This window comes from Ranitomeya variabilis, chromosome 1 (assembly GCF_051348905.1).
Source record: "Ranitomeya variabilis isolate aRanVar5 chromosome 1, aRanVar5.hap1, whole genome shotgun sequence".
Taxonomy (NCBI): domain Eukaryota; kingdom Metazoa; phylum Chordata; class Amphibia; order Anura; family Dendrobatidae; genus Ranitomeya; species Ranitomeya variabilis.
The window spans coordinates 187,450,980-187,478,078 of record NC_135232.1 but is presented as its reverse complement, the minus strand read 5'-3'; the positions used below and the strand labels follow the sequence as shown (position 1 = coordinate 187,478,078).

The 27,099-nt window shown below is 43.5% G+C and overlaps 1 protein-coding gene across 6 annotated transcripts in view; it reads left to right on the top strand.

Annotated features, from left to right (window-relative positions):
• ZNF608 (zinc finger protein 608) overlaps positions 1–27,099 on the top strand; it is a 153,723-nt gene that overhangs the window by 22,916 nt on the left and 103,708 nt on the right. For all 6 annotated transcript variants that reach the window (XM_077291137.1, XM_077291145.1, XM_077291171.1 and 3 more), the window contains one exon: positions 13,124–13,376. In XM_077291137.1, the coding sequence (XP_077147252.1) occupies positions 13,124–13,376 (253 nt within the window). The remainder of the gene's footprint in view (positions 1–13,123; positions 13,377–27,099) is intronic.

The window sequence follows — 27,099 nt, the reverse complement described above, 5'->3', positions numbered from 1 at the left end:
CTTGCCTAATGCTAACCATACACATTAGATAGCTGTTGGACAAGTAAAGATGTGGCTGACAGCTATCCACCCATCCCCCTTCCTCTTCTACACCATTCTCAGGAATGCTTAAGGCACCTTCACACTGAGCGACTTAACAACAATAACGATAGCGATCCGTGACGTTTCAGCGTCCTGGATAGCGATATCGTTGTGTTTGACACGCAGCAGCGATCAGGATCCTGCTGTGATATCGCTGGTCATTGCTGAAAGTTCAGAACTTTATTTGGTCGTCAGATCGGCGTGTATCGTTGTGTTTGACAGCAAAAGCAACGATGCCAGCAATGTTTTACAATGGTAACCAGGGTAAATATTGGGTTACTAAGCGCAGGGCCGCGCTTAGTAACCCGATATTTACCCTGGTTACCATTGTAAAAGTAAAAAAAAAACACTACATACTCACCCTCTGATGTCTGTCACGTCCCCCGGCGTCCGCGCTGCTGCTCAGAGCTTCCTGCACTGAATGTGTCAGTGCCGGCCATAAAGCAAAGCACAGCAGTGACATCACCGCTCTGCTGTTAGGGCCGGTGCTTAAGTGCAGGGAAGCGGACGCCGGGTGACGCAGCAGACACCGGAATGTGAGTATGTAGTGTTTGTTTTTTTACATTTACACTGGTAACCAGGGTAAACATCGGGTTACTAAGCGCGGCCCTGCGCTTAGTAACCCGATGTTTACCCTGGTTACCCGGGGACTTCGGCATCGTTGGTCGCTGGAGAGCTGTCTGTGTGACATCTCTCCAGCGACCACACAACGATGAAACAGCGACGCTGCAGCGATCGGCATCGTTATCGATATCGCTGCAGCGTCGCTTAATGTGACGGCACCTTTAGCCAAGTGTTTCAGTGTTCTCTATGATAGAGTAGCTACCAGAATTATCTGGTAGCTGCTTATCTTTCCTTCAAACAAAAGAATCAGGCCATTGAATTACAAATACCCAATCCTTGTGTCTTCCAAGGAGAACAGCAGTGAGATCACCTATATACCTTTGATGGTTGGTCGACCCTGTTAATATTGGCACATTTATCTGAATTTAATCTATCATGTATGAGGTAAGAAGGAGGCCTGTAAGTAAAAGTAAAAGTAGGCTCAATGTGATATAGGTTTACATTGTCTGATACATATTAATTTATATATTTTTATCATTGACCTTTAATGTTAGTTGAGTCGATCCTCATGGTAGTTAGTTGGGTAGATCCTTGATTAATTTCAACTGAAACTATTGTTTTTGGTATGTCCATCTTACTATCTGATTTGACCTCTTGAAGGCACACTTAAACACAGAATGAGCATTAAAATAAATACATGTTCCACTATAATCATGTAATTTTAACTGACAAAATGCTTAATTATCAGGTGAAATGATTTCCATAAAAGATTATCATTCTTGGCAGCGCATCATGTTGTGCAACTGGACCTTTGCCATTAAAAATGGTGACCTATGCACACTGAACAATCTATTACAGTCCACTCAGTGTGCATCTGAAGTACGGTCTGTCTGTAGAAATAAGCTAATTACCAATAACCCTATTGGCAATATTTTGATGCTACGGGTCATAAGGTATAAACACAGAATTACTCTTCCACCACAGATATTACCAGAGAAAAAGAATGATTTGGCATGTTGAATATGAACACCCAATACATTAATTCCTATAGAAGATAACCTACTCCCAGAGGTTTCTGACAACAGCATCATCCCCTCTCCCCATTGAAAACACATGCATGCTTAGCCATGCAATTTGTTTAGTTAAAAAAATTAAAACATTATCTATTTTGTCTGTGAGTTACATCTGGTACCACTGCTTAACACATTCAAAGTCCATGGACAACATTAATGTTGTTTCTGGTCCAATGGAAACAAATTGAGTTCTGTGATAGTTGGCTTGTGTATGTGACATAGATATACTTATTTTGACTTTTATACAGAGGACTGAATCTAACAAATGACCAATAATTACTTCTTTTTTACGTGAAAGTTATCTGACATGTGAAAGTCTTTCTGGTGAGTGCAATGATATATTGCACATTTGTTTGTTGTGCCTCTCGTTTGCATAGTAAAATGAATGTCATTCAAATCAATTCCGCTTCCTCCCTGACATTTCCCTTCTTCTAAGGTGTCATTGCGTTCAAAACAATAACAAAATTATATTTTATAGTTCAAGGAGATTGCCTGTTTTGCTATTTGCAATAATTGACAGAGCAGCTCTCAGCACTTCAACAGTGAAAAGTACATTTCTTTTTTTTCATTATTAATTCTGCAGGCAAAAGCCACTGTGCTTCTCAGAAGCATTAAATGCTTTTGTTGACGGCTTACAGTTTTATAAACTCCAAATGAGCTTATTGCCTTTTAACCATCATGAGTACTAAATAATAGAAAAACCTATGAGCTTTCAGATTGGAGAGCAGCCAGCCACCTCCAAGAAGAGGGAAAAAAAAGAAATGAATAGTTTAATTGTGGAGCAAATCATTTGTTTACAGATTAAGACCTAGTTGGTAGCCAACTGCTATGGACAAAGAAGTTAAGAATAAATGCTGAGTTTCAGGAAATGAATGCCTGGCTATACATTTTGTCACAGTTGTGATAGTGCTTCTTCCTTGCACAAGGGAGGTAGGGTAATGAATTGAGAGGACACTACTTTAAGCCTTCTATGTCTCTTAAAATAACAAAAGGGTTGAGGGCAGGGAAATGTGTTGGTTTGTTTATGCTGTCTGACTGGAACCAGATAAGCCTGGTTACTCCAAGCAATTGCACTTAAGTTATTGGCAGGGTGGCTTTCCTCTTTTGTTTAACTGTGTGAATTGAACTAGAACAAAAAGTGGAAAAAAGGGGTGCTTGTGAAATCCAAAAAACATAATGGTCTCTCAGATTATTACAGTTGTGTCTCTTTCTAAAGGCTTTGAGTAAAGATGGCAGCTTTAGATGAATTTGAAAATAGAAAAACTTTCTAGAAAACTTTTAAAATCTCCTTAAGGTAACATGATATGTAATTTTTTTATTAAACTTTCCCCTTGTCCTCTTAAGATTACTGATATTCTCATGCTAATGACCTAAAGATTGAAATGAGTGGTAAATTTAATTTTTTTGTGGTTATGGCTACTTTACGTCTAGAGTAACACAACAAGAATGTCAAATTATAGTGATAAGACTTATATTTAAGAGGTTTCATTACATTACTACCACTTCATGCAAGTCATAATTGGGATCCTTAAAGGGTGGTCCAGCAACTAAAATGTACACCCTAACCATTTTTGTAATTTACTTTATTGCACAATTCCTTACACTTTTCCCTAGCTAGCTAATCGCAAATTTTTGTTACTGCACTTTTATTATGCATGTTCCACACTCACACACTGGTAAAGGGAGTAAGGAAGACTACCTATAGAGAGAAGCTGCACCTACACCTAACTGGACCCTGCAAAGATTAGTCAATCCCTAGCTTCACAACTAAAAATACCACCTCAGACCTGACGCTCTAAAAGCCTGTCAAGGGGTTTCTTGTGCCTCCTGAAGAATCCAATGGAGCCCGCAAATCACAGCCAACAAGGCGAGAGGAAGGTATGCAGGTGGACATGAAGACTCAGAGTGAGAAACTTAAGGCACGTTCATAAAAGCGTAGAGATGGAATAGTAAGGAAAATCAAAAAAATATATGAAACAAGAAAAACCTCCCATAAACCTAACAATGGTAAAAGTAAAAGGTGCTCTGAAGGTAGACAAACAGACTCACAGCAAGAATTAGCTAAAGTGCTGTAACTTCTTAACAAAAATCCATCTTGAAGTATAGCCAGCAAGGAAATTCAGTGAAGGCATAATATATAAAGCGTCACCAGAACATGAGAGGACAAAGCAAAATGGGAAAATCAAAAACTCTTGGAAAAGAGCAAACCAAGAAGGGAGAATGAAAACAAAAGGAACATTCAGCATTTGGACAGGAAAGGAAAAGAGCTCAACAGACAGAAGAACTGACCACAAAGCAACAGATCACCGGATCAAGTCCCAATTTTTGCCATGGCGACTTCCTATGACTTTTCATTTGAAATAAGTATCAAATGTGACATTACAGGATGCTGGGGCTGCACTCACTCCCCGCAGCATCTGTCATCCCTCTTGGAACAGGAGGCAGTACTGCAGTTAATTACTAGTGTCTTGCATCACCACTCTCTCTGAAGACATCCTGGATCCTGGGTGACAGACTCTGTGGGAGATGTAAGCAATTCAGTGCCCATGCTCTGCTTTTATATCTGCTGCTGTAGTAGCTTCTAACTGAATTAAGATGTTATCAGGGAGCATAGCCCTCAAACAAATGGACATCAAGAGCAGTGCTGGTGTCACTTCTATTACTGCTCCTGCTGACTATTGGTTTTACGATGGTGTTAGAAGCAGTGAGTGACACCAGTGCCGCCCCTGATGATGATTTATTTGATGGTGGCGCTAGAAGCTGGGGGTGTGGTGTTGGTGTCGCTCATTTATTATATCTCCACCCCTAATGACATTTTCTTTCGCTGAAGCTATGGTAGTGAAGGAGATAAAAGCAGAGTGCTGTCTCTGCACTTATATCTCCCACAGTGTCCATCATCATCAAACATGCAAATTGTCTCTTCAGAGAGGAAGAGGACTAGAACTCTAGTGCCAGCTATTGTAAGTAGCAATCCTAAAAGTCAATGTCGACCCTTTAACGAGCCCTGTCACATGACTTAGGATAAAAGCAAACCAGAATCTCATTTTGCAGACACTGTGTTTTGGGGTACTGCCCCTTGTCAGTGCAAAGTGGAGATCTGGTTTGGCTGAGTGAGAGGCATCCTACCGATATCCAAGAAGTATTGTTTCTCCTTGCGGAGATTGACATGCTAAGCATGCCGAGATGAGGAGACTTAAAGCCGCAATGCTCCTCTGCAAAATATGCAAATTGTCTCTTCATAGAGGAAGAGGACTAGAACTCTAGTGCCACCTATTGGAAATATCATTAAACAAAACGTTACAGGAAATACAGTATAAAAAAACACACATTTAGGCATTAGCTAGATTGGGAGAAATGTAGTGCATTGTGTAATAAAGTTGTTAAGGTGTAAAGATAGATATTTAGGTAATATATTTTAGATGCCAGGCCACCCCTTTAACACCATCATGAAGAATAGTGCATACATAATTTGTTATTATATTGCAAGGATCACACATGCAGTTTTACCTGATATTTTTAAGCATTGTTGCTGTCAAAGTCAAGAGTTCATTAAAAAAAAAAAAAAACAATGGGAAGTCCTTTCTTTTTTCCTCTGTAAGATGTCTATGTCATTGGCGAAGTGGTGGCCTTTGTGATTTTTAAGCAATATTCTACATATGTGATTTTTTTTCTCCATATTTACCAGGAAGATTTACCATTGAGAATTAGGAATACGATGCAGTGGGAATAGCATAATCTTTCCTAATCATTTCAACTTTTTGATAAAGTCATGCATAATAATTAAAATTACTCTTATTATTGTGTTATGGCTAGCGGAATGCACCAAATAATTTTAAGGATGGTATAAGGTCCACTGTGCAGAGGTGGAACCTGCTGCTGAGTAATGACGGACTATATGGTGGTATAATGTGGATACATACAAGGGTTAACTTCTCCCGGTATGAAAGAAGCGAACCCTGTTGCGTCACAGGGCCGCAGTACTGCACAATGAGCGCAAGCAAAGAGTCACAGAACTCTGTCCCAAGACTCAGGGAAAGAGTTCCTCTAGACCTCTTGCGCTCGACACCGCTACTGGGATGTCAGAGATTAACAGAACTAATAATTTACTGCACAAGAGTGCATGCAGTGCCGCTCTGGTGAACGCCACTAACCACCCAGACATGGGCAAGGAAACTGCTCTATTAGCGCACGTTGCCGCACTGGCGGTCAATGCTATCAGATGATGTATCATGTGCTAGCTGTGCGGGATAGCACTGTCAGGGTCTAGGTAGCTTCCACCATTCGCAAACAGTCAACAACACCAGGGAAGGGAATGATTCGGATCTTTCATCCATCGACAGGCATACATCCACACACACACAATAATAAGTCTATACTAGCGCATGACCGTGTGGCCATGCAAACCTTTTATAGTGGAAGCTCCCCAGCACCTTCCTAGTGGTCCAATATCAGCTGCTACAGGACCTGAGCATGTGACCCATGACTTCCAATGAGAGGTCGTCCCTTGGGCATGCTCAGAAGAAGAAAAGCAGGACTTAGTCCCAGGGACACCTGCTCGCCGCTGATCTGTACTGGTTACAATAGCTGAGCTTGGAAGGACAGCAGTAACCAGCCACACAGTATCAGCTTGAGCCAGATGCTGGGACCTATGTCTCTGCTGAGCAGGTTCCACTGTGGCTGGAGGAGAATGGGAGACCGCAGCAGAGATGGTTCGAGATTCCCCCTGTGCAGCGGCGGGAACTTGACACCTAACATATTGTTCCATGGGTTTATTGTTAATATTACTTATGTTATCTAATTTCTCTTTTGGACTTTTGAACTGAACATCCCCAATTTTTACCCCAAAGCCATCAATATCAAATATTGGTAGTTATCTATTGGTGCTGTATTAGGCATGGGGGTCGGTGCCTTGTTTTAGTGATTGGAATCCCACGACTAGTCGTCAACTCTCCTCTTAACAATATTCTTTATGATGCAAGTTGTAAAACAAGAGTATTGGAAGCTAATTTCCAACATCTCAAGGGCTTTTGGCTGTGGTCCATAATTGATGTGTTCGCATAGCTGTTGTCTGATGACTCATAATTAGACAGCAATGTTATCCCGCAGCTAAATCTGTGCTACTCATAAGTCATACTTGATAAACTGTAGGATCATATATTCAGGGTTATTGTTTCTTAACTTTTCTCTACATGTTCTTATTTTTCTCCTTAAAAAATTGTATATCTTAAGAAAAAAAGCATAAAGCCAGAGGCATTTCATGAATCTGTCAATGTGAATCAGCCACATTTTATCATCTTCCGCAGACCAATATGATTTCTTATACCTTTTCTTCTTGCAGCTTGTGTGATAAAATAATTAGCATATCCCTTGACAAATATGTGGCTTAGGAACAGTTTGTTCCACATGCCATTTGAAACTATAATTCCTTCAATGGCTTGTAATGTTCCTGCCATTTAATTACTTGCTCTTTCATGTGTCAAGTATATTGGGTCTACAATAAAAGTTTAATTGTTTTTCTATTTCACTGTATAAAAACTATGTATTCTATCTTTCCTCTGCAATGCAGTATATAAATCCCATCTTTGCTGATCAGCAGCCTCCTTCAGGATACTTTTAATTTAATATGGTTCAGTAGAAAATGGAGCAGCTGACGTTGTATTTCTTTAAAACTATTAACTGGAATGAATGTTTTGTCTACATATCATTATAATACTAGTACTTCTGAACATTTGCTATATTGTATGATATTCAACTAATTAACAGCTTGTAGAAAGCAGATTCTTACACAGTTATTGAATTTGGTTATAATTAGAGTACTTTGTATGTATTTCGGTCAATATTATATTAAAATTATTGTATTTCAGAAATAATTATAAAACTGCCTATTAATAAATTATAATATTAAATATTATAATATGGAGCAGCTTAAATATATGGATTTATCTTGTAAACATGATCAGCTATAAGTATATACTGTAGGTATGTAGGTATATCAGATTGTGAAGGGCCCCATAGAAAAGTGATTTGGATATATATATATATATATATATATATATATATATATATATATATATATATATATATTGTAAGAATCATGTCGGTCTGGTCTGGTAGTCGGGGGCAGGTATATCTCGCCCAGGTATTTGTCCTATGTGAATTAGGCCGCTCAGTATTTTCAGGATAATGATGGGTTAATGAGTGCGGGAATAAAGGATGACCAGCTGAGGGTTTCCGGCGTCAGCCTGGGGCACACAGATTACCTGTCTGTGTGAGACAAACGTGAGTGAGAGCTGTGCTCAAGGACTGTGTGTTGTTAGCTGGGAGGGAGAAGCCCCCCCAGTTGTTGAGATAGCAACGTATCTGTTAGTTAGTGCCGGACAGGCTAGGATTTATTTTTATGCTTTGTTTTTTCTGTTACTTTCTCGTTAATAAACCTGACCTAAAGTCAGACTGCTAAAGAAACCTGCTGTACGCCTCAGATTCAATGCACAAACCACGTGACCTTTGACCCCAGCAAAGGCGATCCCGGAGTGTTTTGTCACAATATATATACAGGTACAAATTAGCCTACTGTCTAATTTTCCCAATGTGTACGGTAGAATATTTGTTTTTTTCATTCAGATCATAGTAAGCACACCAAAGCCAGGTGGACCCTGAAAACTACTTAGAACTTAGATTTGCTGGAATTATGATCATCTGACTCTAATTAGAATGTGGGCACATAAAGAGGATGCTGGTGGAAAAAAATTAATTGAGCTTGTTAATTTTCATCTCTGAACCATTTTGTTCTTAGAGATGATAAGCAGCCACTAATGGTGTCTGCCGTGACTTAAGGTACCGTCACATTAAGCGACGCTGCAGCGATATAGACAATGATGCCGATCGCTGCAGCGTCGCTGTTTCGTCGTTGTGTGGTCACTGGAGAGCTATCACACAGACAGCTCTCCAGCGACCAACTATGCTGAAGTCCCCGGGTAACCAGGGTAAACATCGGGTTACTAAGCACAGGGCCGCGCTTAGTAACCCGATGTTTACCCTGGTTACCAGTGTAAATGTAAAAAAAAACAAACACTACATACTTACATTCCGGTGTCTGTCGCGTCCCCCGGCGTCCGCTTCCCTGCACTGTGTAAGTGCCGGCCCTAAAGCAGAGCGGTGACGTCACCTCTGTGCTCTGCTTTACGGCCGGCGCTGACAGTGCAGGGAAGCGGACGCTGGGGGACGCGACAGACATCAGAAGGTGAGTATGTAGTGTTTGGTTTTTTTACATTTACAATGGTAACCAGGGTAAATATCGGGTTACTAAGCGCGGCCCTGCGCTTAGTAACCCGATGTTTACCCTGGTTACCAGTGAAGACATCGCTGGATCGGTGTCACACACACCGATCCAGCGATGTCAGCGGGTGATCCAGCGATGAAATAAGGTGCTGGCCTTCTAGCTCCGACCAACGATGTCACAGCAGGATCCTGATCGCTGCTGCGTGTCAAACACAATGATATCGCTATCCAGGACGCTGCAAGTCACGGATCGCTATCGTTATCGTTGTTAAGTTGTTCAGTGTGAAGGTACCTTTACTCCCCTCTTGGCCAAACTTATCATGCACGTGCATGGGGGAATTAGGAGTAATGACATTCAGTAAAATGTTTAAATTGACTCATTATGTGCTCCAAAACACATAAAATACAGTATATGCATTTGATAGAGAATCTAAACAAAATGATATAAAAATTAGAAATAATAAAGTAGAACAAGCCATCAGCATAGACATTTGTGGATCATTTAAGGCTGATTTCACACATCTGTGTTTCATGGTTCACATACAATCCTAGCATCTATATGTGCTTATACCTATGAGATTGTTTGATTGGCTTTGGGTGAGAAAACAAATGGCAGGCCTTTGCATTGGACATGTAAAACTGGTTTTGCATGTGTCTTTTTAGTGCTATCATACAGATGAACTAGTGCTTTGTCTTCTGGACCAAACTTAGATCACTATAAGGTCCTATATACTAAGAATGTATGCAAGCAATTATGAGCCTATGTTTCTTCATGCTTAGAAGGGAGGATTAATTCCCAAGACATCTAATATTAGGAAATATGGTTTACAAATTAAATTGAAAGCAATGCATACATTAGATTGAAAATATTTCATTAAGTAGATTATTCTATGTAGAAGTACCATGCAAAGCCAGTTAATAATTACTGAACATTTTTTGTTGTCAGCTCTTTCAGGATACGTTCTTGGAGCTAAATTACATTCTTTATTTGCATTTTAGAGATAAGCTTCTTCCCTTTAAAAGAGAAATATTTGCAAGTCCATCCTCCAGTATCTTATTCAGTAAACACGCACATGTATATGAAGCCTGTATGTGGACAATCCTCTGATTAATATCTCCTGCTAGGCTGCTACTTTACAGCAAGCATGAACACCTGGCAGACATCAAGTAAAAATAACACTGCAAGGCTGTAAAGAGTCTTTTTCTTACTTTGCTTGATTTGTCACATTGCCACTAGCAGCTGTTAGACCTGTGTACATTTTCCACTGTAGATAATTGCCTTCCTTTGCCTATTCTCCCGACATTGTTGTAGCTCTAGATAATTTGAAAAACAAAGGAAGTACAGAAGTCAATACATTATGACCCTTGCAAGGGACATGATGAAGTTATATTTTCCTTCATTAGTTTTCGTTTTTCATGCATGAACATCGTATTTTAGTTCATATCAATGGAACATCATACATTTGGAACATCATACCAACGGTTCTGATTTTTGTCCATCACAAATAATTTCCCCACAAATAAACAGATTCTTGGTCTGATGGCTAGTTATCTGTTATATTGAAAAATATTTAGAATTGAGAGTCCTCAGTGGTTGATACCTTTTAATGGCTAACTGAAAAGATGGTAACAAATTGCAAGCTTTCGAGACTACATACGTCTCTTCATCATTCAAAGACTGAATCACATATTTATGCACAACATAGTATAGAAAAAAAAAAAAAAATGGAGAGGGGAAAAAACCATGGATAAGCCAGGTGACATGAAGCAGAATTACCATGGGTGATAAACAGTTACGTCCATAAATATTGGGCCAATTCTTAGATAAGGATTCTTTTATTGTCCTGTGATTAGGGTCTGGTTCTGTTGTGATGACCCCACATGGTCTGATGGGCAAGTTCATTAGTTGATGTAAAAAGACATAAATCCGTGTGACACATTCATTCCTGCATTTAAAGTGTCAAAGGTCGTCATCGGGCCTCTGGTGTACTACCGCTACATTGATGACATTTTAATCATCTGGACGGAGTCTGAGCCACAGCTAAAGACGTTCCATGAACAGTTTAATCAATTTCATCCCACCATCAACTTGACACTCAACTACTCCTGCACTGAAATTAACTTTCTGGACACCATCATTAAGCTGCAGAACAATAAAATAGAGACATCACTGTATCAGAAGCCAATCAACCATCCAACATACCTTAAATGGGACAGTTTCCATCCAAAACACATAAAAAACTCCATTGTCTACAGCCAAGCCATCAGATACAATCGTATATGTTCCAACCCAATGGATAGAGATGAACACCTTGGTCGCCTCAGAAAGACCTTTTTGAATCAGGGCTACCATCCAAGAACAATTGAAAATCAGATCACAAAAGCCACCAGAATATCAAGGAATCACCTGCTACATTACAAAACTAAAGAAGAAAATAACCGGGTACCTCTAGTAGTTACCTACAATCCAAATCTGGAGGCGCTAAGGGGAGCTGCATGGAAATTACAACCTTTACTGCAAAAAGATGCCCGACTACAAGCAATTTTTCCAGACCCCCACTACTGTGTTTTAGGCAGCCCCCAAATCTAAGAAGCATCATTGTCAAGAGCTCCCTGTCCTCTCCAACAGCTGCAGGTACCTTTCCTTGCAACCAGAAAAAATTTAAAACCTGTCCATTTATAATGACCACGGACAAGATAAAGATCCCCAACTCACATCAGGACTACAAGATCCCAGGTACTTTCAGCTGCGTCACTTCTAATGTGATGTACCTAATCATTTGTACTAAATGTCCAACTGGGGGTCTGTATGTGGGGGAAACAGGGCAGAAACTGAGAACAAGGATGAACTCTCATCGCCATACAATAAGAGAAAAAAGAATGGATATACCTGTGGCAATACATTTCTGTCTCCCAAATCATAACATTATGGACATGAAATTACTTGTATTAAAGGGTAACTTCAAATCGCAGAAAGACAGGAGAGTCTGGGAATATAAACTGATGACGACCTTTGACACTCTAAATGCAGGAATGAATGTGTCACACGGTTTTTTTCCCCTCTCCCTTTTTTTTTCTATACTATGTTGTGCATAAATATGCAAATTGCCTCTTCTGAGAAAAAGAGGACTTAACTCTATAGCGCCACCTGTTGGAAGTAGCGATCCTACAAGTCACAATCAACCCTTTAACGAGTCGTGCAATATGACTTAGGATTAAAGCCAAATCAGTATCTCAATTCACAGACATGGTGTTTCGGGCTGTTGGCCCTCGTCAGGATGAGAACTGATTTGGCTAGGTGAGAGGCTCTGGACTGGGGGTCTAAGGGGTAACGTTTCTCCTTATGGAGAGTGACATACCATCTCTGGTGCATAAATATGTGATTCTTCAGAATTTGTTTTAGTCTTTGCCTGATGAAGAGACGTATGTAGTCTCGAAAGCTTGCAATTTGTTACCATCTTTTCAGTTAGCCATTAAAAGGTATCAACCACTGAGGACTCTCAATTCTAAATATTTTTCTATCTACTGGCTAACACGGTACCAAGATATATTTCTTTCCTGTTATATTGAATAATTTATCTTAGCTTCTATGTTCACCTTAAAGGGAGCAATATCAGTCCATTAAGGATTATGAGAAGATTTTCATAATTACACACCAAACGGATAAGCACATCCATTTTCTCCATTAGTAAAATGCAGTTACTCCATTTTCTCTCTCAGTGCTGTCGTGTGGAACATTTTCTGGTAAGAGGGATTACAGCCTGCCCTGTCAGTCTTAACACTTTCAACAGCAGGTTTTCCTGCCCTAGTTCTCAGAAACTGCTCATTAAATTATTCTCTACAGGGAACACTAGTTCTCTGCACCTTTTCTTTTTCTTTGCTATCAAAGTTAAGCGAAGGTCAAATTGAATAGGATCCATATTTACAACCAAAAGTGGCAAATCGGAAGCAAAAACAGCAATAGAGTCAATGACTTTGCCAAATGAGATATTTTGGGTAAAGCACCATGCAATTCAACTCATCTATAGGAATTGAGTAAAACAAAGGCTGAAATACCTGTAAAATTATGTCAAACAATTACACTTTACTATGTGCAGTCAATAAAACTCAATATTCTTTTTTACCAGGTTGATCCCCTGTTTACAGTGCCTGCCCCTCCACCACCAGTTTCTAACAACATCTCATCTCCAATTCTGCCATCGTATTTTTCACCATCATCAACTATTGCTGCACCTGTGGAACAGCTTTTAGTAAGGACTCGCTCAGTTGGTGTAAACACAAGTGAAGTTGGAGTAGTAACAGAACCAGAATGCCTTGGACCTTGTGAACCTGGCACCAGTGTCAATTTGGAAGGGATTGTATGGCATGAAACTGAAGAAGGTAGGTCTGATCTTCTGTATGATCTTCTTAATGTCGTGTTTGAAGATGTCAGCTGTGTTGCAAAAAGACTTTTGGAAGCAGAATCCGTTGACATCAAAGTTACACATACTTAAACTTTCAATAGAAATGTAAACTTGTCTAAAGTGGAAAAATCCTTCAACCTAGTATTCCTTCTGGAAGAGAAATCTGGTGGCTCTTTTAATTAAATGTTAGGAGGACCAGACATGGTTGTTGAGACAACTAGTGTTATTGTTAGTAAGAAATCTTTGATTTCGACATGATTTACTTTACTGTTTTGCCCAAAATTTTATACTACTGAGTCTTTATGATTGAAAAGGCAGTTTTTTCATTAATGTATCTTTTGATGTTGAAAGTAATTAAAAAAGATCTTAGAGTTAATTACTCATGTACAGCACCATGGAATAAATAGTGTCCAACAAATAAATAATAATACTTTATAATGGAAAAGTAAACATCCTTCTATTGTTGACACTATGGACACAATGAAATGGGTTGAAATATATATTAGGGGAAAACAATGTAAAACTGTAGAATATCGTAAAGAATGGGTCCCTGTCTAGAAAATGATAGCAGATAATATTGAATAAGTAAAAAAATATGTTGCATAAAAAAAGGTAATAATTACTTAATCCAAAAGCTGTAATATGACAAATGGATTTTATGGTACCAATGTAAGTAAATGTGATTTACTGTAAGACATATTGCAAAACAATGCTGATGTTCACCTTTAAAGAGTCTCTTTCTACCTTGTTTTGGCCTCTCCTGCTGAGGGCCCTGTTAAAATGATTTATGCACAGATAGTTTGCTGACTGCACCTTTTCAGACGTGATTTGAATTTTTATGGAATGAAGCAATCTTGGGAATATTGATTTTGGTCTCTGATTTAATATATTTTCAGTGTTTAATTCAAGAAATGCCTGATTGTGTATTCGGTCAGCATTACCATGATGCCAATGTGCATGTTTAGCATCTTGTGATATGGATAAAAAGAGCTTACAAATTACAGTTTGCTTCCAAAATGTAATTTAGATATTAATATGTATTCTATTATGAGTGCTTGAAGGGCATTTTTTATTGAACCTGTAATTTTATGCATTTACATATACTTGATTTCTGGATACAGCTTTGTTAAGATTTGATGTATGAGTGTAAAATAAATATTCCACTATAAGCTAATTATTTCACAGGTGACAGATGGATGTTATTAAAATGCACCTGTCACCCACATACAGAAGGAACAAGCTTTTAATGGTGAGAAGCAATGTTACAAGACTGGAGCAATCAGTTAGCTGGGAACTAATGGCTAATAAATATTGTCCTTGATCTGTTTCAGATTTTATTTTAATGGCTAAATTATTAGATAACTTTCACATCAATGTTGAGTTTTCCCAAGTGGTTAATGGTTTCACTAACAGTGGCTAAGGTTATAGTTAAACAATTGGTATATGGTGTCAAAATATGCATCGTCTTATTGCACCTCCAGTTTCCTCTAGGTTATTAGCGTGATTGCTATAGATCAGATTTAACCATACTATTAAATTGGACAAAAAGCAGATCCCAGAGTAGTGTTTCACACATGCATCTTGCATGAATATGAACAGGTTGGGTACTACACTTCCAGATAACTTTGGTAGCAATATATCGCTCTGAAAACAAAAGGATAAGGTTGAACTCCAACAGCCCAATCAATTTTCCCCAACATTTACCAATAAAGTAGAGACGTAGAAGTAGTATAATAAAAGAGCAAATTCAAGAGAATACTACACACTTTTTAGAACAAAGTACAAAGGTGGTGGTGCAACCATGAAAGCATTTGAAGAATAGTAAACATAATTGTTAAAGAGGATCTTTCTCCAAATGTTTCATGTTGAGCTGAACACACAAATTAATAGTGGCTGGAGAGCGGAATAAAACATTCGTGTCTCTTTCTAATTTCCCCTCTCTGTTATAGAGCTTTTAAAAATGTAAATTATTCATTCATAATGACTTAATTTTAGTTAATTCCAGGTTGGTATTTTTTAACAGTTGTCTCTGGTGGCGTAGCATGTATTTCTCCCTGAATTAGTTGCTATCTGACGACACCCAGTTGGACTTAACAAAAGTTAATTCACTGATTGCCTATATATATATATACTAGCTATTGAACCCGTTCTACACCCGGGTGGCGAGCATTTATATTGGTATATGGCCTCCATCCTGGTATGTGCTCACCCATCCCCTGCAGACTGTGAGCCCTCGCGGGCAGGATCCTCCCTCCTTATGTACCCGTGTGCCTTGTTTGTGCTCATGTTTAATGTATTTGTCTATATTTGCCCCGTATTTCACATGTAAAGCGCCATGGAATAAATGGCGCTATAAAAATGAATAATAATAATAATAATGTGCTGCTCTCATCTTGCTCTCTCATCCTGTCATGTGCTGCTCCATCCTGCATCCCCATCCTGTCATGTGCTCCCATCCTGCGCCCCATCCTGTCATGTGCTGCTCCATCCTGCATCCCCATCCTGTCATGTGCTCCCATCCTGCACCCACATCCTGTCATATGCTGCTCCATCCTACACCCCCACCCTGTCATGTGTGTGCCCCCATTCTGTCATGTGCTGCTCCCATCCTGTGCCCCCATTCTGTCATGTGCTACTCCCATCCTGCGCCCCCATTCTGTCATGTGCTGCTCCCATCCTGCGCCCCATCCTGTCATGTGCTCCCATCCTGCACCCACATCCTGTCATGTGCTGTTCCCATCGTGTGCAATCATTCTGTCATGTGCTGCTCGCATCCTGTGCCCCCATTCTGTTGCAATGTGCTGTACCCATTCTGCCTGTTCCTGTTTCCATTCTGCAATATGTTGCTCCCATCTTTCTCTCTCCGGCTCTACTGCCCGAGTGCGGCTGTGCTGAGTGCAGGCGGCTGTGCTGAGTGCGGGCGGCTGTGCTGAGTGCAGGTGGCTGTGCTGAGTGCGGGCGGCTGTGCTGAGTGCGGGCGGATGTGCTGAGTGCGGGCGGCTGTGCTGAGTGCGGGTGGCTGTGCGTGGCTGTGGTGAGTGCAGGCGGCTGTGTGTGGTGGCTGTGCGTGGCGGTGGTGAGTGCGGGTGGCTGTGTGTGGCGGTGGTGAGTGCGGGTGGCTGTGCATGGCGGTGGTGAGTGCGGGCGGCTGTGCGTGGCGGTGGCGAGTGCGGGCGGCTGTGCGTGGATGTGGTGAGTGCGGGCGGCTGTGTGTGGTGGCTGTGAGTGGCGGTGGTGAGTGCGGGCGGCTGTGTGTGGCGGTGGTGAGTGCAGGCGGCTGTGCGTGGCGGTGGTGAGTGCGGGCGGCTGTGCATGGAGGTAGTGAGTGTGGGCGGCTGTGAGTGGTGGTGGTGAGTGCGTTCAGCTGTGCGTGGCGGTGGTGAGTGCGGGCGGCTGTGCGTGGCGGCTGTGCGTGGCGGTGGTGAGTGCGGGCGGCTGTGCATTGCGGTGGTGAGTGCGGGAGGCTGTGCGTGGCGGTGCTGAGTGTGGGCGGCTGTGCGTGGCAGTGGTGAGTGTGGGCGGCTGTGCGTGGATGTGGTGAGTGCAGGCGGCTGTGCGTGGTGGCTGTGCGTGGCGGTGGTGAGTGCGGGCGGCTGTGCGCGGTGGTGGTGAGTGCGGGCGGCTGTGCGTGGCAGTGGTGAGTGCGGGCGGCTGTGCATGGAGGTAGTGAGTGTGGGCGGCTGTGAGTGGTGGTGGTGAGTGCGTTCAACTGTGCATGGCGGTGGTGAGTGCGGGCGGCTGTGCGTGGCGGCTGTGCGTGGCGGTGGTGAGTGTGGGCGGCTGTGCATTGCGGTGGTGAGTGCGGGCGGCTGTGCGTGGCGGTGCTTAGTGTGGGCGGCTGTGCGTGGCGGTGGTGAGTGCTGGCGGCTGTGCGTGGCGGTGGTGAGTGCGGGCGGCTGTGCGTGGCGGTGGTGAGTGCGGGCGGCTTTGCGTGGCGGTGGTGAGTGCGGGCGGCTGTGCGTGGAGGTAGTGAGTGTGGGCAGCTGTGAGTGGTGGTGGTGAGTGCGTTCAACTGTGCATGGCGGTGGTGAGTGCGGGCGGCTGTGCGTGGCGGCTGTGCGTGGCGGTGGTGAGTGTGGGCGGCTGTGCATTGCGGTGGTGAGTGCGGGCGGCTGTGCGTGGCGGTGCTTAGTGTGGGCGGCTGTGCGTGGCGGTGGTGAGTGCTGGCGGCTGTGCGTGGCGGTGGTGAGTGCGGGCGGCTGTGCGTGGCGGTGGTGAGTGCGGGCGGCTTTGCGTGGCGGTGGTGAGTGCGGGCGGCTGTGCGTGGCGGTGGTGAGTGCGGGCGGCTGTGCGTGGCGGTGGTGAGTGCGGGCGGCTGTGCGTGGCGGTGCTGAGTGCGGGCGGCTGTGCGTGGCGGTGCTGAGTGCGGGCGGCTGTGCGTGGCAGTGCTGAGTGCGGGCGGCTATGCGTGGCGGTGCTGAGTGCGGGCGGCTGTGCATGGCGGTGGTGAGTGCGGGCGGCTGTGCGTGGCGGTGGTGAGTGCGGGCGACTGTGAGTGGCGGTGGTGAGTGCGGGCAGCTGTGCGTGGTGGTGCTGAGAGTGCGGGCGGCTGTGCTGGGGGGCTGAGCAGGCGGGGACACCGGCGCGCTGTGGGGGTCAGGTGCCGGAGTCGCCGCTAGCTCAGGCCCCCGGCACTTGCTATATTTACCTGTCCCCCGTTCCACCGCTCCATCTTCCTGGTCCTCTGGCTGTGACTGTTCAGTCAGAGGGCAGCGCGCATTAAGCGCATCATCGCGCCCTGTGAACTGAACGTCACAGGCGTCCGCGCTTTCCGGCACCATTTTCTTGAAGACACGCAGTGTGTCTTCAAGAAAATGGCGCCGGAAAGCGCGGACTGCGCAGGCGCCGATTCCGGGAGCAGGGGGACATTCATGGCCCGGAATCGCATCGGTGGAACGGGACAGGTAAGTATTGCATACTCACCCTCCTGGCTCATCCCTGCTTCTCCGTTGGAGATCGCGGTGTGCGTTCAGTGCTTACGCATACTGCTATCTCCTGGGAGCGTCACTCTGTGGGGTCCAGACTGCGCCGGCGCTTGCGCTTGCGCAGTCTATAAAGGCTTCGGACAGAGTGACGCTCCCAGCGTTATATTATAGATATATATACACATATACACACACACATACATACAGACCTTACTGTATTTCCTATTTTTTGCATGCTTGGCACACTTAAATGTTTCAGATCATCAAACAAATTTAAATACTAGGCACAGATAACACAAGTAAACACAATAGACCAAAAGATCCTGCAAAGCTAGACATCATGCTGCAATCCAAAGAAATTCTGGAACAAATGGGAAACAAAGTAATTAAGATCTATCAGCTTAGAAAAGTTAATAAAGCCATTTCTAAAGCTTTGGGACTCCAAGGAACCACAGTGAGAGCCATTACAGTCATGGCCAAAAGTATTCACACCCCTGCAATTCTGTCAGATAATACTCAGTTTCTTCCTGAAAATGATTGCAAACACAAATTCTTTGGTATTATTATCTTCATTTAATTTGTCTTAAATGAAAAACCACAAAAGAGAATGAAGCAAAAAGCAAAACATTGATAATTTCACACAAAACTCCAAAAATTGGCCAGACAAAAGTATTGGCACCCTCAGCCTAATACTTGGTTGCACAACCTTTAGCCAAAATAACTGCGACCAACCGCTTCCGGTAACCATCAATGAGTTTCTTACAATGCTCTGCTGGAATTTTAGACCATTCTTCTTTGGCAAACTGCTCCAGGTCCCTGATATTTGAAGGGTGCCTTCTCCAAACTGCCATTTTTAGATCTCTCCACAGGTGTTCTATGGGATTCAGGTCTGGATTCATTGCTGGCCACCTTAGAAGTCAGTGCTTTCTCTCAAATTATTTTCTAGTGCTTTTTGAAGTGTGTTTTGGGTCATTGTCCTGCTGGAAGACCCATGACCTCTGAGGGAGACCCAGCTTTCTCACACTGGGCTGTTGTGAATTAGACTTTTTTGGCTCCCTCTTGTGGTCACTAGTGATATGACTCTGGGATTGTCTTTCCCTAGTTTGGCACCCACCTGGGTCGTTAGTCCAGGGGTGTTGCTATATAAACTTCCTGAATTCTCAGTCTGGTGCCTGGCATCGTTGTAATCAGTTCCTTTCTGTTTGCTCCTGTCTACTGGTCGTGGTTCTTGCAAAATTAAGCTAACTCTTGCTTCCTTGTTTTTTGGTTATTTACATTGCTCTTATTTATTTGTCCAGCTTGTACTAAATGTGATTCCTGATTTTGCTGGAAGCTCTAGGGGGCTGGTATCCTCCCCCCGGGCCGTTAGACGGTTCGGGGGTTCTTGTATATCCAGCGTGGAAATTTTGATAGGGTTTTTGCTGACCGTATAAGTCATCTTACTATATTCTGCTATTAGTCAGTGGGCCTCTCTTTGCTAAATATCTAGTTCATTCTTACGTTTGTCTTTTCTTCTTACCTCACCGTTATTATTTGTTGGGGGCTTGTATCCAACTTTTGGGGTCTTTTCTCTGGAGGCAAGAAAGGTCTATCTTTTCCCTTCTAGGGTTAGTTAGTTCTCCGGCTGGCGCGAGACGTCTAGAACCAACGTAGGCACGTTCCCCGGCTGCTGCCATTTGTGGTGCTAGGATTAGATATATGGTCAGCCCAGTTACCACTGCCCTATGAGCTGGTTTTTTTGTGTTTGCAGACTTGGTAATTACTTCTGAGACCCTCTGCCATTGGGGTCATAACAGTATGCCAGGCCCAAGTTGAATGTTTAATGCATTGCAGAAGTGGGATAATAAGAAAGGAAATTCTGAGTTTTTTTTTTTTTTCTTTCTTCCTCCCCTTTACCTCTGAGTGGTTGGGCTTGCTGCAGACATGAATGTCCAGACCTTGATTACAAGTGTAGATCAGCTTGCTGCTCGTGTGCAGGGCGTACAAGATTTTGTTACTAGTAGTCCTATGTCTGAACCTAAAATACCTATTCCTGAACTGTTCTCTGGAGACCGATTTAAGTTTAGGAATTTCAGGAATAATTGTAAATTGTTTCTGTCTCTGAGACCCCGTTCATCTGGAGACTCAGCTCAGCAAGTTAAAATTGTTATCTCTTTCTTACGGGGCGACCCTCAGGATTGGGCCTTCTCGCTAGCGCCAGGAGATCCGGCATTGGCAAATATTGATGCGTTTTTTCTGGCGCTCGGATTGCTTTACGAGGAACCCAATCTTGAAATTCAGGCAGAAAAAGCCTTGCTGGCTATTTCTCAGGGCCAGGATGAAGCTGAAGTGTATTGCCAAAAATTTCGGAAATGGTCCGTGCTTACTCAGTGGAATGAGTGTGCTCTGGCCGCTAATTTCAGAAATGGCCTTTCAGAAGCCATTAAGAATGTGATGGTGGGTTTCTCCATTCCTACAAGTCTGAATGATTCCATGGCGCTGGCTATTCAAATTGACCGGCGTTTGCGGAAGCGCAAAGCCGCTAATCCTCTGGTGGTGTTGTCTGAACAAACACCTGATTTAATGCAATGTGGTAGAATTCAGACTAGAAATGAACGGAAAAATCATAGACGTCAGAATGGGTTGTAACATAGTTAGTAAGGCCGAAAAAAGACATTTGTCCATCCAGTTCAGCCTATATTCCATCATAATAAATCCCCAGATCTACGTCCTTCTACAGAACCTAATAATTGTATGATACAATATTGTTCTGCTCCAGGAAGACATCCAGGCCTCTCTTGAACCCCTCGACTGAGTTCGCCATCACCACCTCCTCAGGCAAGCAATTCCAGATTCTCACTGCCCTAACAGTAAAGAATCCTCTTCTATGTTGGTGGAAAAACCTTCTCTCCTCCAGACGCAAAGAATGCCCCCTTGTGCCCGTCACCTTCCTTGGTATAAATAGATCCTCAGCTAGATATTTGTATTGTCCCCTTATATACTTATACATGGTTATTAGTTATATGGTTGTTTTTTTACTGTGGTGATTCTACACATGTTATATCAGCATGCTCTAAACGCCTAACAAGGGTTGTTAGTCCTGTCGCCATTGGTAATTTGCAACCTAAATTTATTTTGTCTGTGACTTTAATTTGCTCATTGTCCTCCTACCCTGTTATGGCGTTTGTGGATTCAGGTGCTGCACTGAGTCTTATGGATCTGTCATTTGCCAAGCGCTTTGGTTTTGTTCTTGAGCCGTTGGTAAATCCTATCCCTCTTAGAGGTATTGATGCTATGCCATTGGCGGAAAATAAACCGCAGTTTTGGACACAGGTAACCATGTGCATGACTCCTGAACATCGGGAGGTGATTCGTTTTCTTGTGCTGCATAAAATGCATGATTTGGTCGTTTTGGGTCTGCCATGGTTACAGACCCATAATCCAGTCTTGGATTGGAAGGCAATGTCTGTGTCAAGTTGGGGCTGTCAGGGAATTCATGGTGATTCCCCCCCGGTGTCTATGGCTTCCTCTACTCCTTCGGAAGTTCCTGAGTATTTGTCTGATTATCAGGATGTATTCAGCGAGTCCAGGTCCAGTGCTCTCCCTCCTCATAGGGACTGTGACTGCGCTATAGATTTGATTCCAGGTAGTAAATTTCCTAAGGGAAGATTATTTAATCTGTCTGTACCTGAGCATACCGCAATGCGTTCGTATATCAAGGAATCTCTGGAGAAGGGGCATATCCGTCCATCCTCTTCCCCTCTTGGTGCGGGATTCTTTTATGTGGCCAAGAAGGACGGATCTTTGAGACCTTGTATTGACTATCGGCTTCTGAATAAAATCTCTGTTAAATTTCAGTATCCTTTGCCTCTGTTGTCGGACTTGTTTGCCCGGATTAAAGGTGCCAAGTGGTTCACCAAGATAGATCTTCGTGGTGCGTACAACCTTGTGCGCATTAAGCAAGGAGATGAATGGAAAACTGCATTTAATACGCCCGAAGGTCATTTTGAGTACTTGGTGATGCCTTTTGGGCTCTCTAATGCTCCTTCAGTGTTTCAGTCCTTTATGCATGATATTTTCCGGAAGTATCTGGATAAATTTATGATTGTTTATCTGGATGATATTATGTTTTTTTCTGATGATTGGGACTCGCATGTAGAGCAGGTCAGGATGGTGTTTCAGGTTTTGCGTGAGAATGCTTTGTTTGTTAAGGGCTCAAAGTGTCTCTTTGGAGTACAGAAGGTTCCCTTTTTGGGTTTTATTTTTTCCCCTTCTGCGGTGGAGATGGACCCAGTCAAGGTCCGAGTTATTCATGATTGGACTCAACCCACGTCAGTTAAGAGTCTTCAGAAGTTCTTGGGTTTTGCTAACTTCTACCGTCGTTTTATCGCTAATTTTTCTAGCGTTGTTAAACCTTTGACGGATATGACCAAGAAAGGTTCTGATGTTGCTAACTGGGCTCCTGCAGCCGTGGAAGCTTTCCAAGAGTTGAAGCGCCGGTTTACTTCGGCGCCTGTTTTGTGCCAGCCTGATGTCTCACTTCCCTTTCAGGTTGAAGTGGATGCTTCTGAGACTGGGGCAGGGGCCGTTTTGTCGCAGGGAGGCCCTGGTTGCTTTGTAATGAGACCATGTGCTTTTTTCTCTAGGAAGTTTTCGCCCGCTGAGCGGAATTATGATGTTGGCAATCGGGAGTTGTTGGCCATGAAGTGGGCATTTGAGGAGTGGCGTCATTGGCTCGAGGGTGCTAAGCATCGTGTGGTGGTCTTGACTGATCACAAAAATCTGATGTATCTCGAGTCTGCTAAACGCCTGAATCCTAGACAGGCCCGTTGGTCATTGTTTTTCTCCCGTTTTGACTTTGTGGTCTCGTATTTACCAGGTTCAAAGAATGTGAAGGCTGATGCTCTTTCAAGGAGCTTTGTGCCTGACTCTCCTGGAGTCGCAGAACCTGTTGGTATTCTTAAAGAGGGAGTAATCTTGTCAGCCATTTCTCCGGATTTGCGACGTGTGTTGCAGAGATTTCAGGCTGATAGACCTGACTCTTGTCCACCTGACAGACTGTTTGTTCCTGATAAGTGGACCAGCAGAGTCATTTCCGAGGTTCATTCCTCGGTGTTGGCAGGGCATCCGGGAATTTTTGGCACCAGAGATTTGGTGGCTAGGTCCTTTTGGTGGCCTTCTTTGTCACAGGATGTGCGGTCATTTGTGCAGTCCTGTGGGACTTGTGTTCGAGCTAAGCCTTGCTGTTCTCGTGCCAGCGGGTTGCTCTTGCCCTTGCCTGTCCCGAAGAGGCCTTGGACACACATTTCCATGGATTTCATTTCAGATCTTCCGGTGTCTCAGGGCATGTCTGTCATCTGGGTGGTATGTGATCGCTTTTCCAAGATGGTCCATTTGGTATCTTTGCCTAAGCTGCCTTCCTCTTCCGATCTGGTTCCTTTGTTCTTCCAGAATGTGGTTCGTTTACACGGCATTCCTGAGAATATCGTGTCTGACAGAGGATCCCAGTTTGTTTCCAGGTTCTGGTGATCCTTCTGTGCTAAGATGGGCATTGATTTGTCGTTTTCGTCTGCCTTTCATCCTCAGACTAATGGACAAACGGAGCGAACTAATCAGACTCTGGAGGCTTATTTGAGGTGTTTCGTTTCTGCAGATCAGGATGATTGGGTGACCTTCTTGCCGTTGGCTGAGTTTGCCCTTAATAATCGGGCTAGTTCCGCTACTTTGGTTTCGCCATTTTTCTGCAACTCTGGTTTCCATCCTCGTTTTTCCTCGGGACATGTGGAGCCTTCTGACTGTCCTGGGGTAGATTCTGTGGTGGATAGGTTGCAGCAGATTTGGAATCATGTGGTGGACAACTTAAAGTTGTCACAGGAGAAGGCTCAGTGTTTTGACAACCGCCGCCGCGGTGTGGGTCCCCGACTTCGTGTTGGGGATTTGGTATGGCTGTCTTCTCGATTTGTTCCTATGAAGGTCTCCTCTCCTAAATTTAAGCCTCGCTTCATCGGTCCTTACAAGATATTGGAAATCCTTAATCCCGTGTCCTTTCGCTTGGATCTTCCTGTGTCGTTTGCCATTCACAATGTGTTCCATAGGTCTTTGTTGCGGCGGTACGTTGTACCTGTGGTTCCTTCTGTTGAGCCTCCTGCTCCGGTGTTGGTTGAGGGCGAGTTGGAGTACGTGGTGGAGAAGATCTTGGATTCTCGTCTCTCCAGGCAGAGGCTTCAGTATCTGGTCAAGTGGAAGGGCTATGGTCAGGAGGATAATTCCTGGGTGGTTGCCTCTGATGTGCATGCGGCCGATTTAGTTCGTGCCTTTCACGCTGCTCATCCTGATCGCCCTGGTGGTCTTGGTGAGGGTTCGGTGACCCCTCCTTAAAGGGGGGGTACTGTTGTGAATTAGACTTTTTTGGCTCCCTCTTGTGGTCACTAATGATATGACTCTGGGATTGTCTTTCCCTAGTTTGGCACCCACCTGGGTCGTTAGTCCAGGGGTGTTGCTATATAAACTTCCTGAATTCTCAGTCTGGTGCCTGGCATCGTTGTAATCAGTTCCTTTCTGTTTGCTCCTGTCTGCTGGTCGTGGTTCTTGCAAAATTAAGCTAAGTCTTGCTTCCTTGTTTTTTGGTTATTTACATTGCTCTTATTTATTTGTCCAGCTTGTACTAAATGTGATTCCTGATTTTGCTGGAAGCTCTAGGGGGCTGGTATCCTCCCCCCGGGCCGTTAGACGGTTCGGGGGTTCTTGTATATCCAGCGTGGAAATTTTGATAGGGTTTTTGCTGACCGTATAAGTCATCTTACTATATTCTGCTATTAGTCAGTGGGCCTCTCTTTGCTAAATATCTAGTTCATTCTTACGTTTGTCTTTTCTTCTTACCTCACCGTTATTATTTGTTGGGGGCTTGTATCCAACTTTTGGGGTCTTTTCTCTGGAGGCAAGAAAGGTCTATCTTTTCCCTTCTAGGGTTAGTTAGTTCTCCGGCTGGCGCGAGACGTCTAGAACCAACGTAGGCACGTTCCACGGCTGCTGCTATTTGTGGTGCTAGGATTAGATATATGGTCAGCCCAGTTACCACTGCCCTATGAGCTGGTTTTTTTGTGTTTGCAGACTCTGTAATTACTTCTGAGACCCTCTGCCATTGGGGTCATAACACTGGGCCCTACATTATGCTGCAAAATTTGTTGGTAGTCTTCAGACTTCATAATGCCATGCACATGGTCAAGCAGTCCAGTGCCAGAGGCAGCAAAGCAACCCCAAAACATCAGGGAACCTCCGCCATGTATGACTGTAGGGACCGTGTTCTTTTCTTTGAATGCCTCTTGTTTTCTCCTGTAAACTCTATGTTGATGCCTTTACCTTTTTCAGGTAAGTTTTGGTAAACTCCAGCCTGGCTTTTTTATGTCTTGGGGTAAGAAGTGGGGTCTTCCTGGGTCTCCTACCATACAGTCCCTTTTCATTCAGCCTCCAACGGATAGTACGGGTTGACACTGTTGTACCCTCGGACTGCAGGGCAGCTTGAACTTGTTTGGATGTTAGTCGAGGTTCTTTATCCAACATCCGTACAATCTTGCATTGAAATCTCTTGTTAATTTTTCTTTTCCGTCCACATCTAGGGAGGATAGCCACAGTGCCATGGGCTTTAAACTTCTTGATGACACTGCGCACTGTAGACACAGGAACAATCAGGTCTTTGGCGATGGACTTGTAGCCTTGAGATTGCTCATGCTTCCTCACAATTTGGTTTCTCAAGTCCTCAGACAGTTGTTTGGTCTTCTTTCTTTTCTCCATGCTCAATGTGGTACACACAAGGACACAGGACAGAGGTTGAGTCAACTTTAATCCATGTCAACTGGCTGCAAGTGTGATTTAGTTATTGCCAACACCTGTTAGGTGCCACAAGTAAGTTACAGGTGCTGTTAATTACACAAATTAGAGAAGCATCACATGATTTTTCGAACAGTGCCAATACTTTTGTCCACCTCCTTTTTATGTTTGGTGTGGAATTATATCCAATTTGGCTTTAAAACAATTCTTTTTGTTTTTTTCATTTAAGACTAATTAAATGAAGATAATAATACCAAAGAATTTGTGTTTGCAATCATTTTCAGGAAGAAACTGAGTAGTATCTGACAGAATTGCAGGGGTGTGAATACTTTTGGCCATGACTGTATATACAAATGGCGAAAACATGGGACAGTGGTGAACCTTCCCAGGAGCAGCCAGGCGACTTAAATTAACCCAAGAGTGCAGCAATGACTCATTCAAGAGGTCACAATAAACCACAACAACATCTATAGAACTGCAGGTCTTAAGGTACCTTCACACTAAACAACTTTCCAATGAGAACGACAACGATCCGTGACGTTGCAGCGTCCTGGATAGCGATCTCATTGTGTTTGACATGCAGCAGCGATCTGGATCCCGCTGTGATATCGCTGGTCGGAGCTAGAAGTCCAGAACTTTATTTGGTCGTCAGATCGGCGTGTATCGTCGTGTTTGACAGCAAAAGCAACGATGCCTGCAATGTTTCTTCATGGAGCGAACTGGAGCGAACAACCAGCGAGAACGATAAGTACGTCACTGGATCGCTCCTGCATCGTTCTGCTGTTGCCGGTGTCTGACGTCTCCTAGCGACCTAAACAGCGACGCTGCAGCGATCGGCTCGTTGTCTATATCGCTGCAGCGTCGCTTAATGTGACGGTACCTTAACTTGCCTCAGTTAAGGTTCATCTCGGTTTTGCCAGAAAACATCTTGATGATTCGTAAGAATTTGGGGAGAATACTCTGTGTACT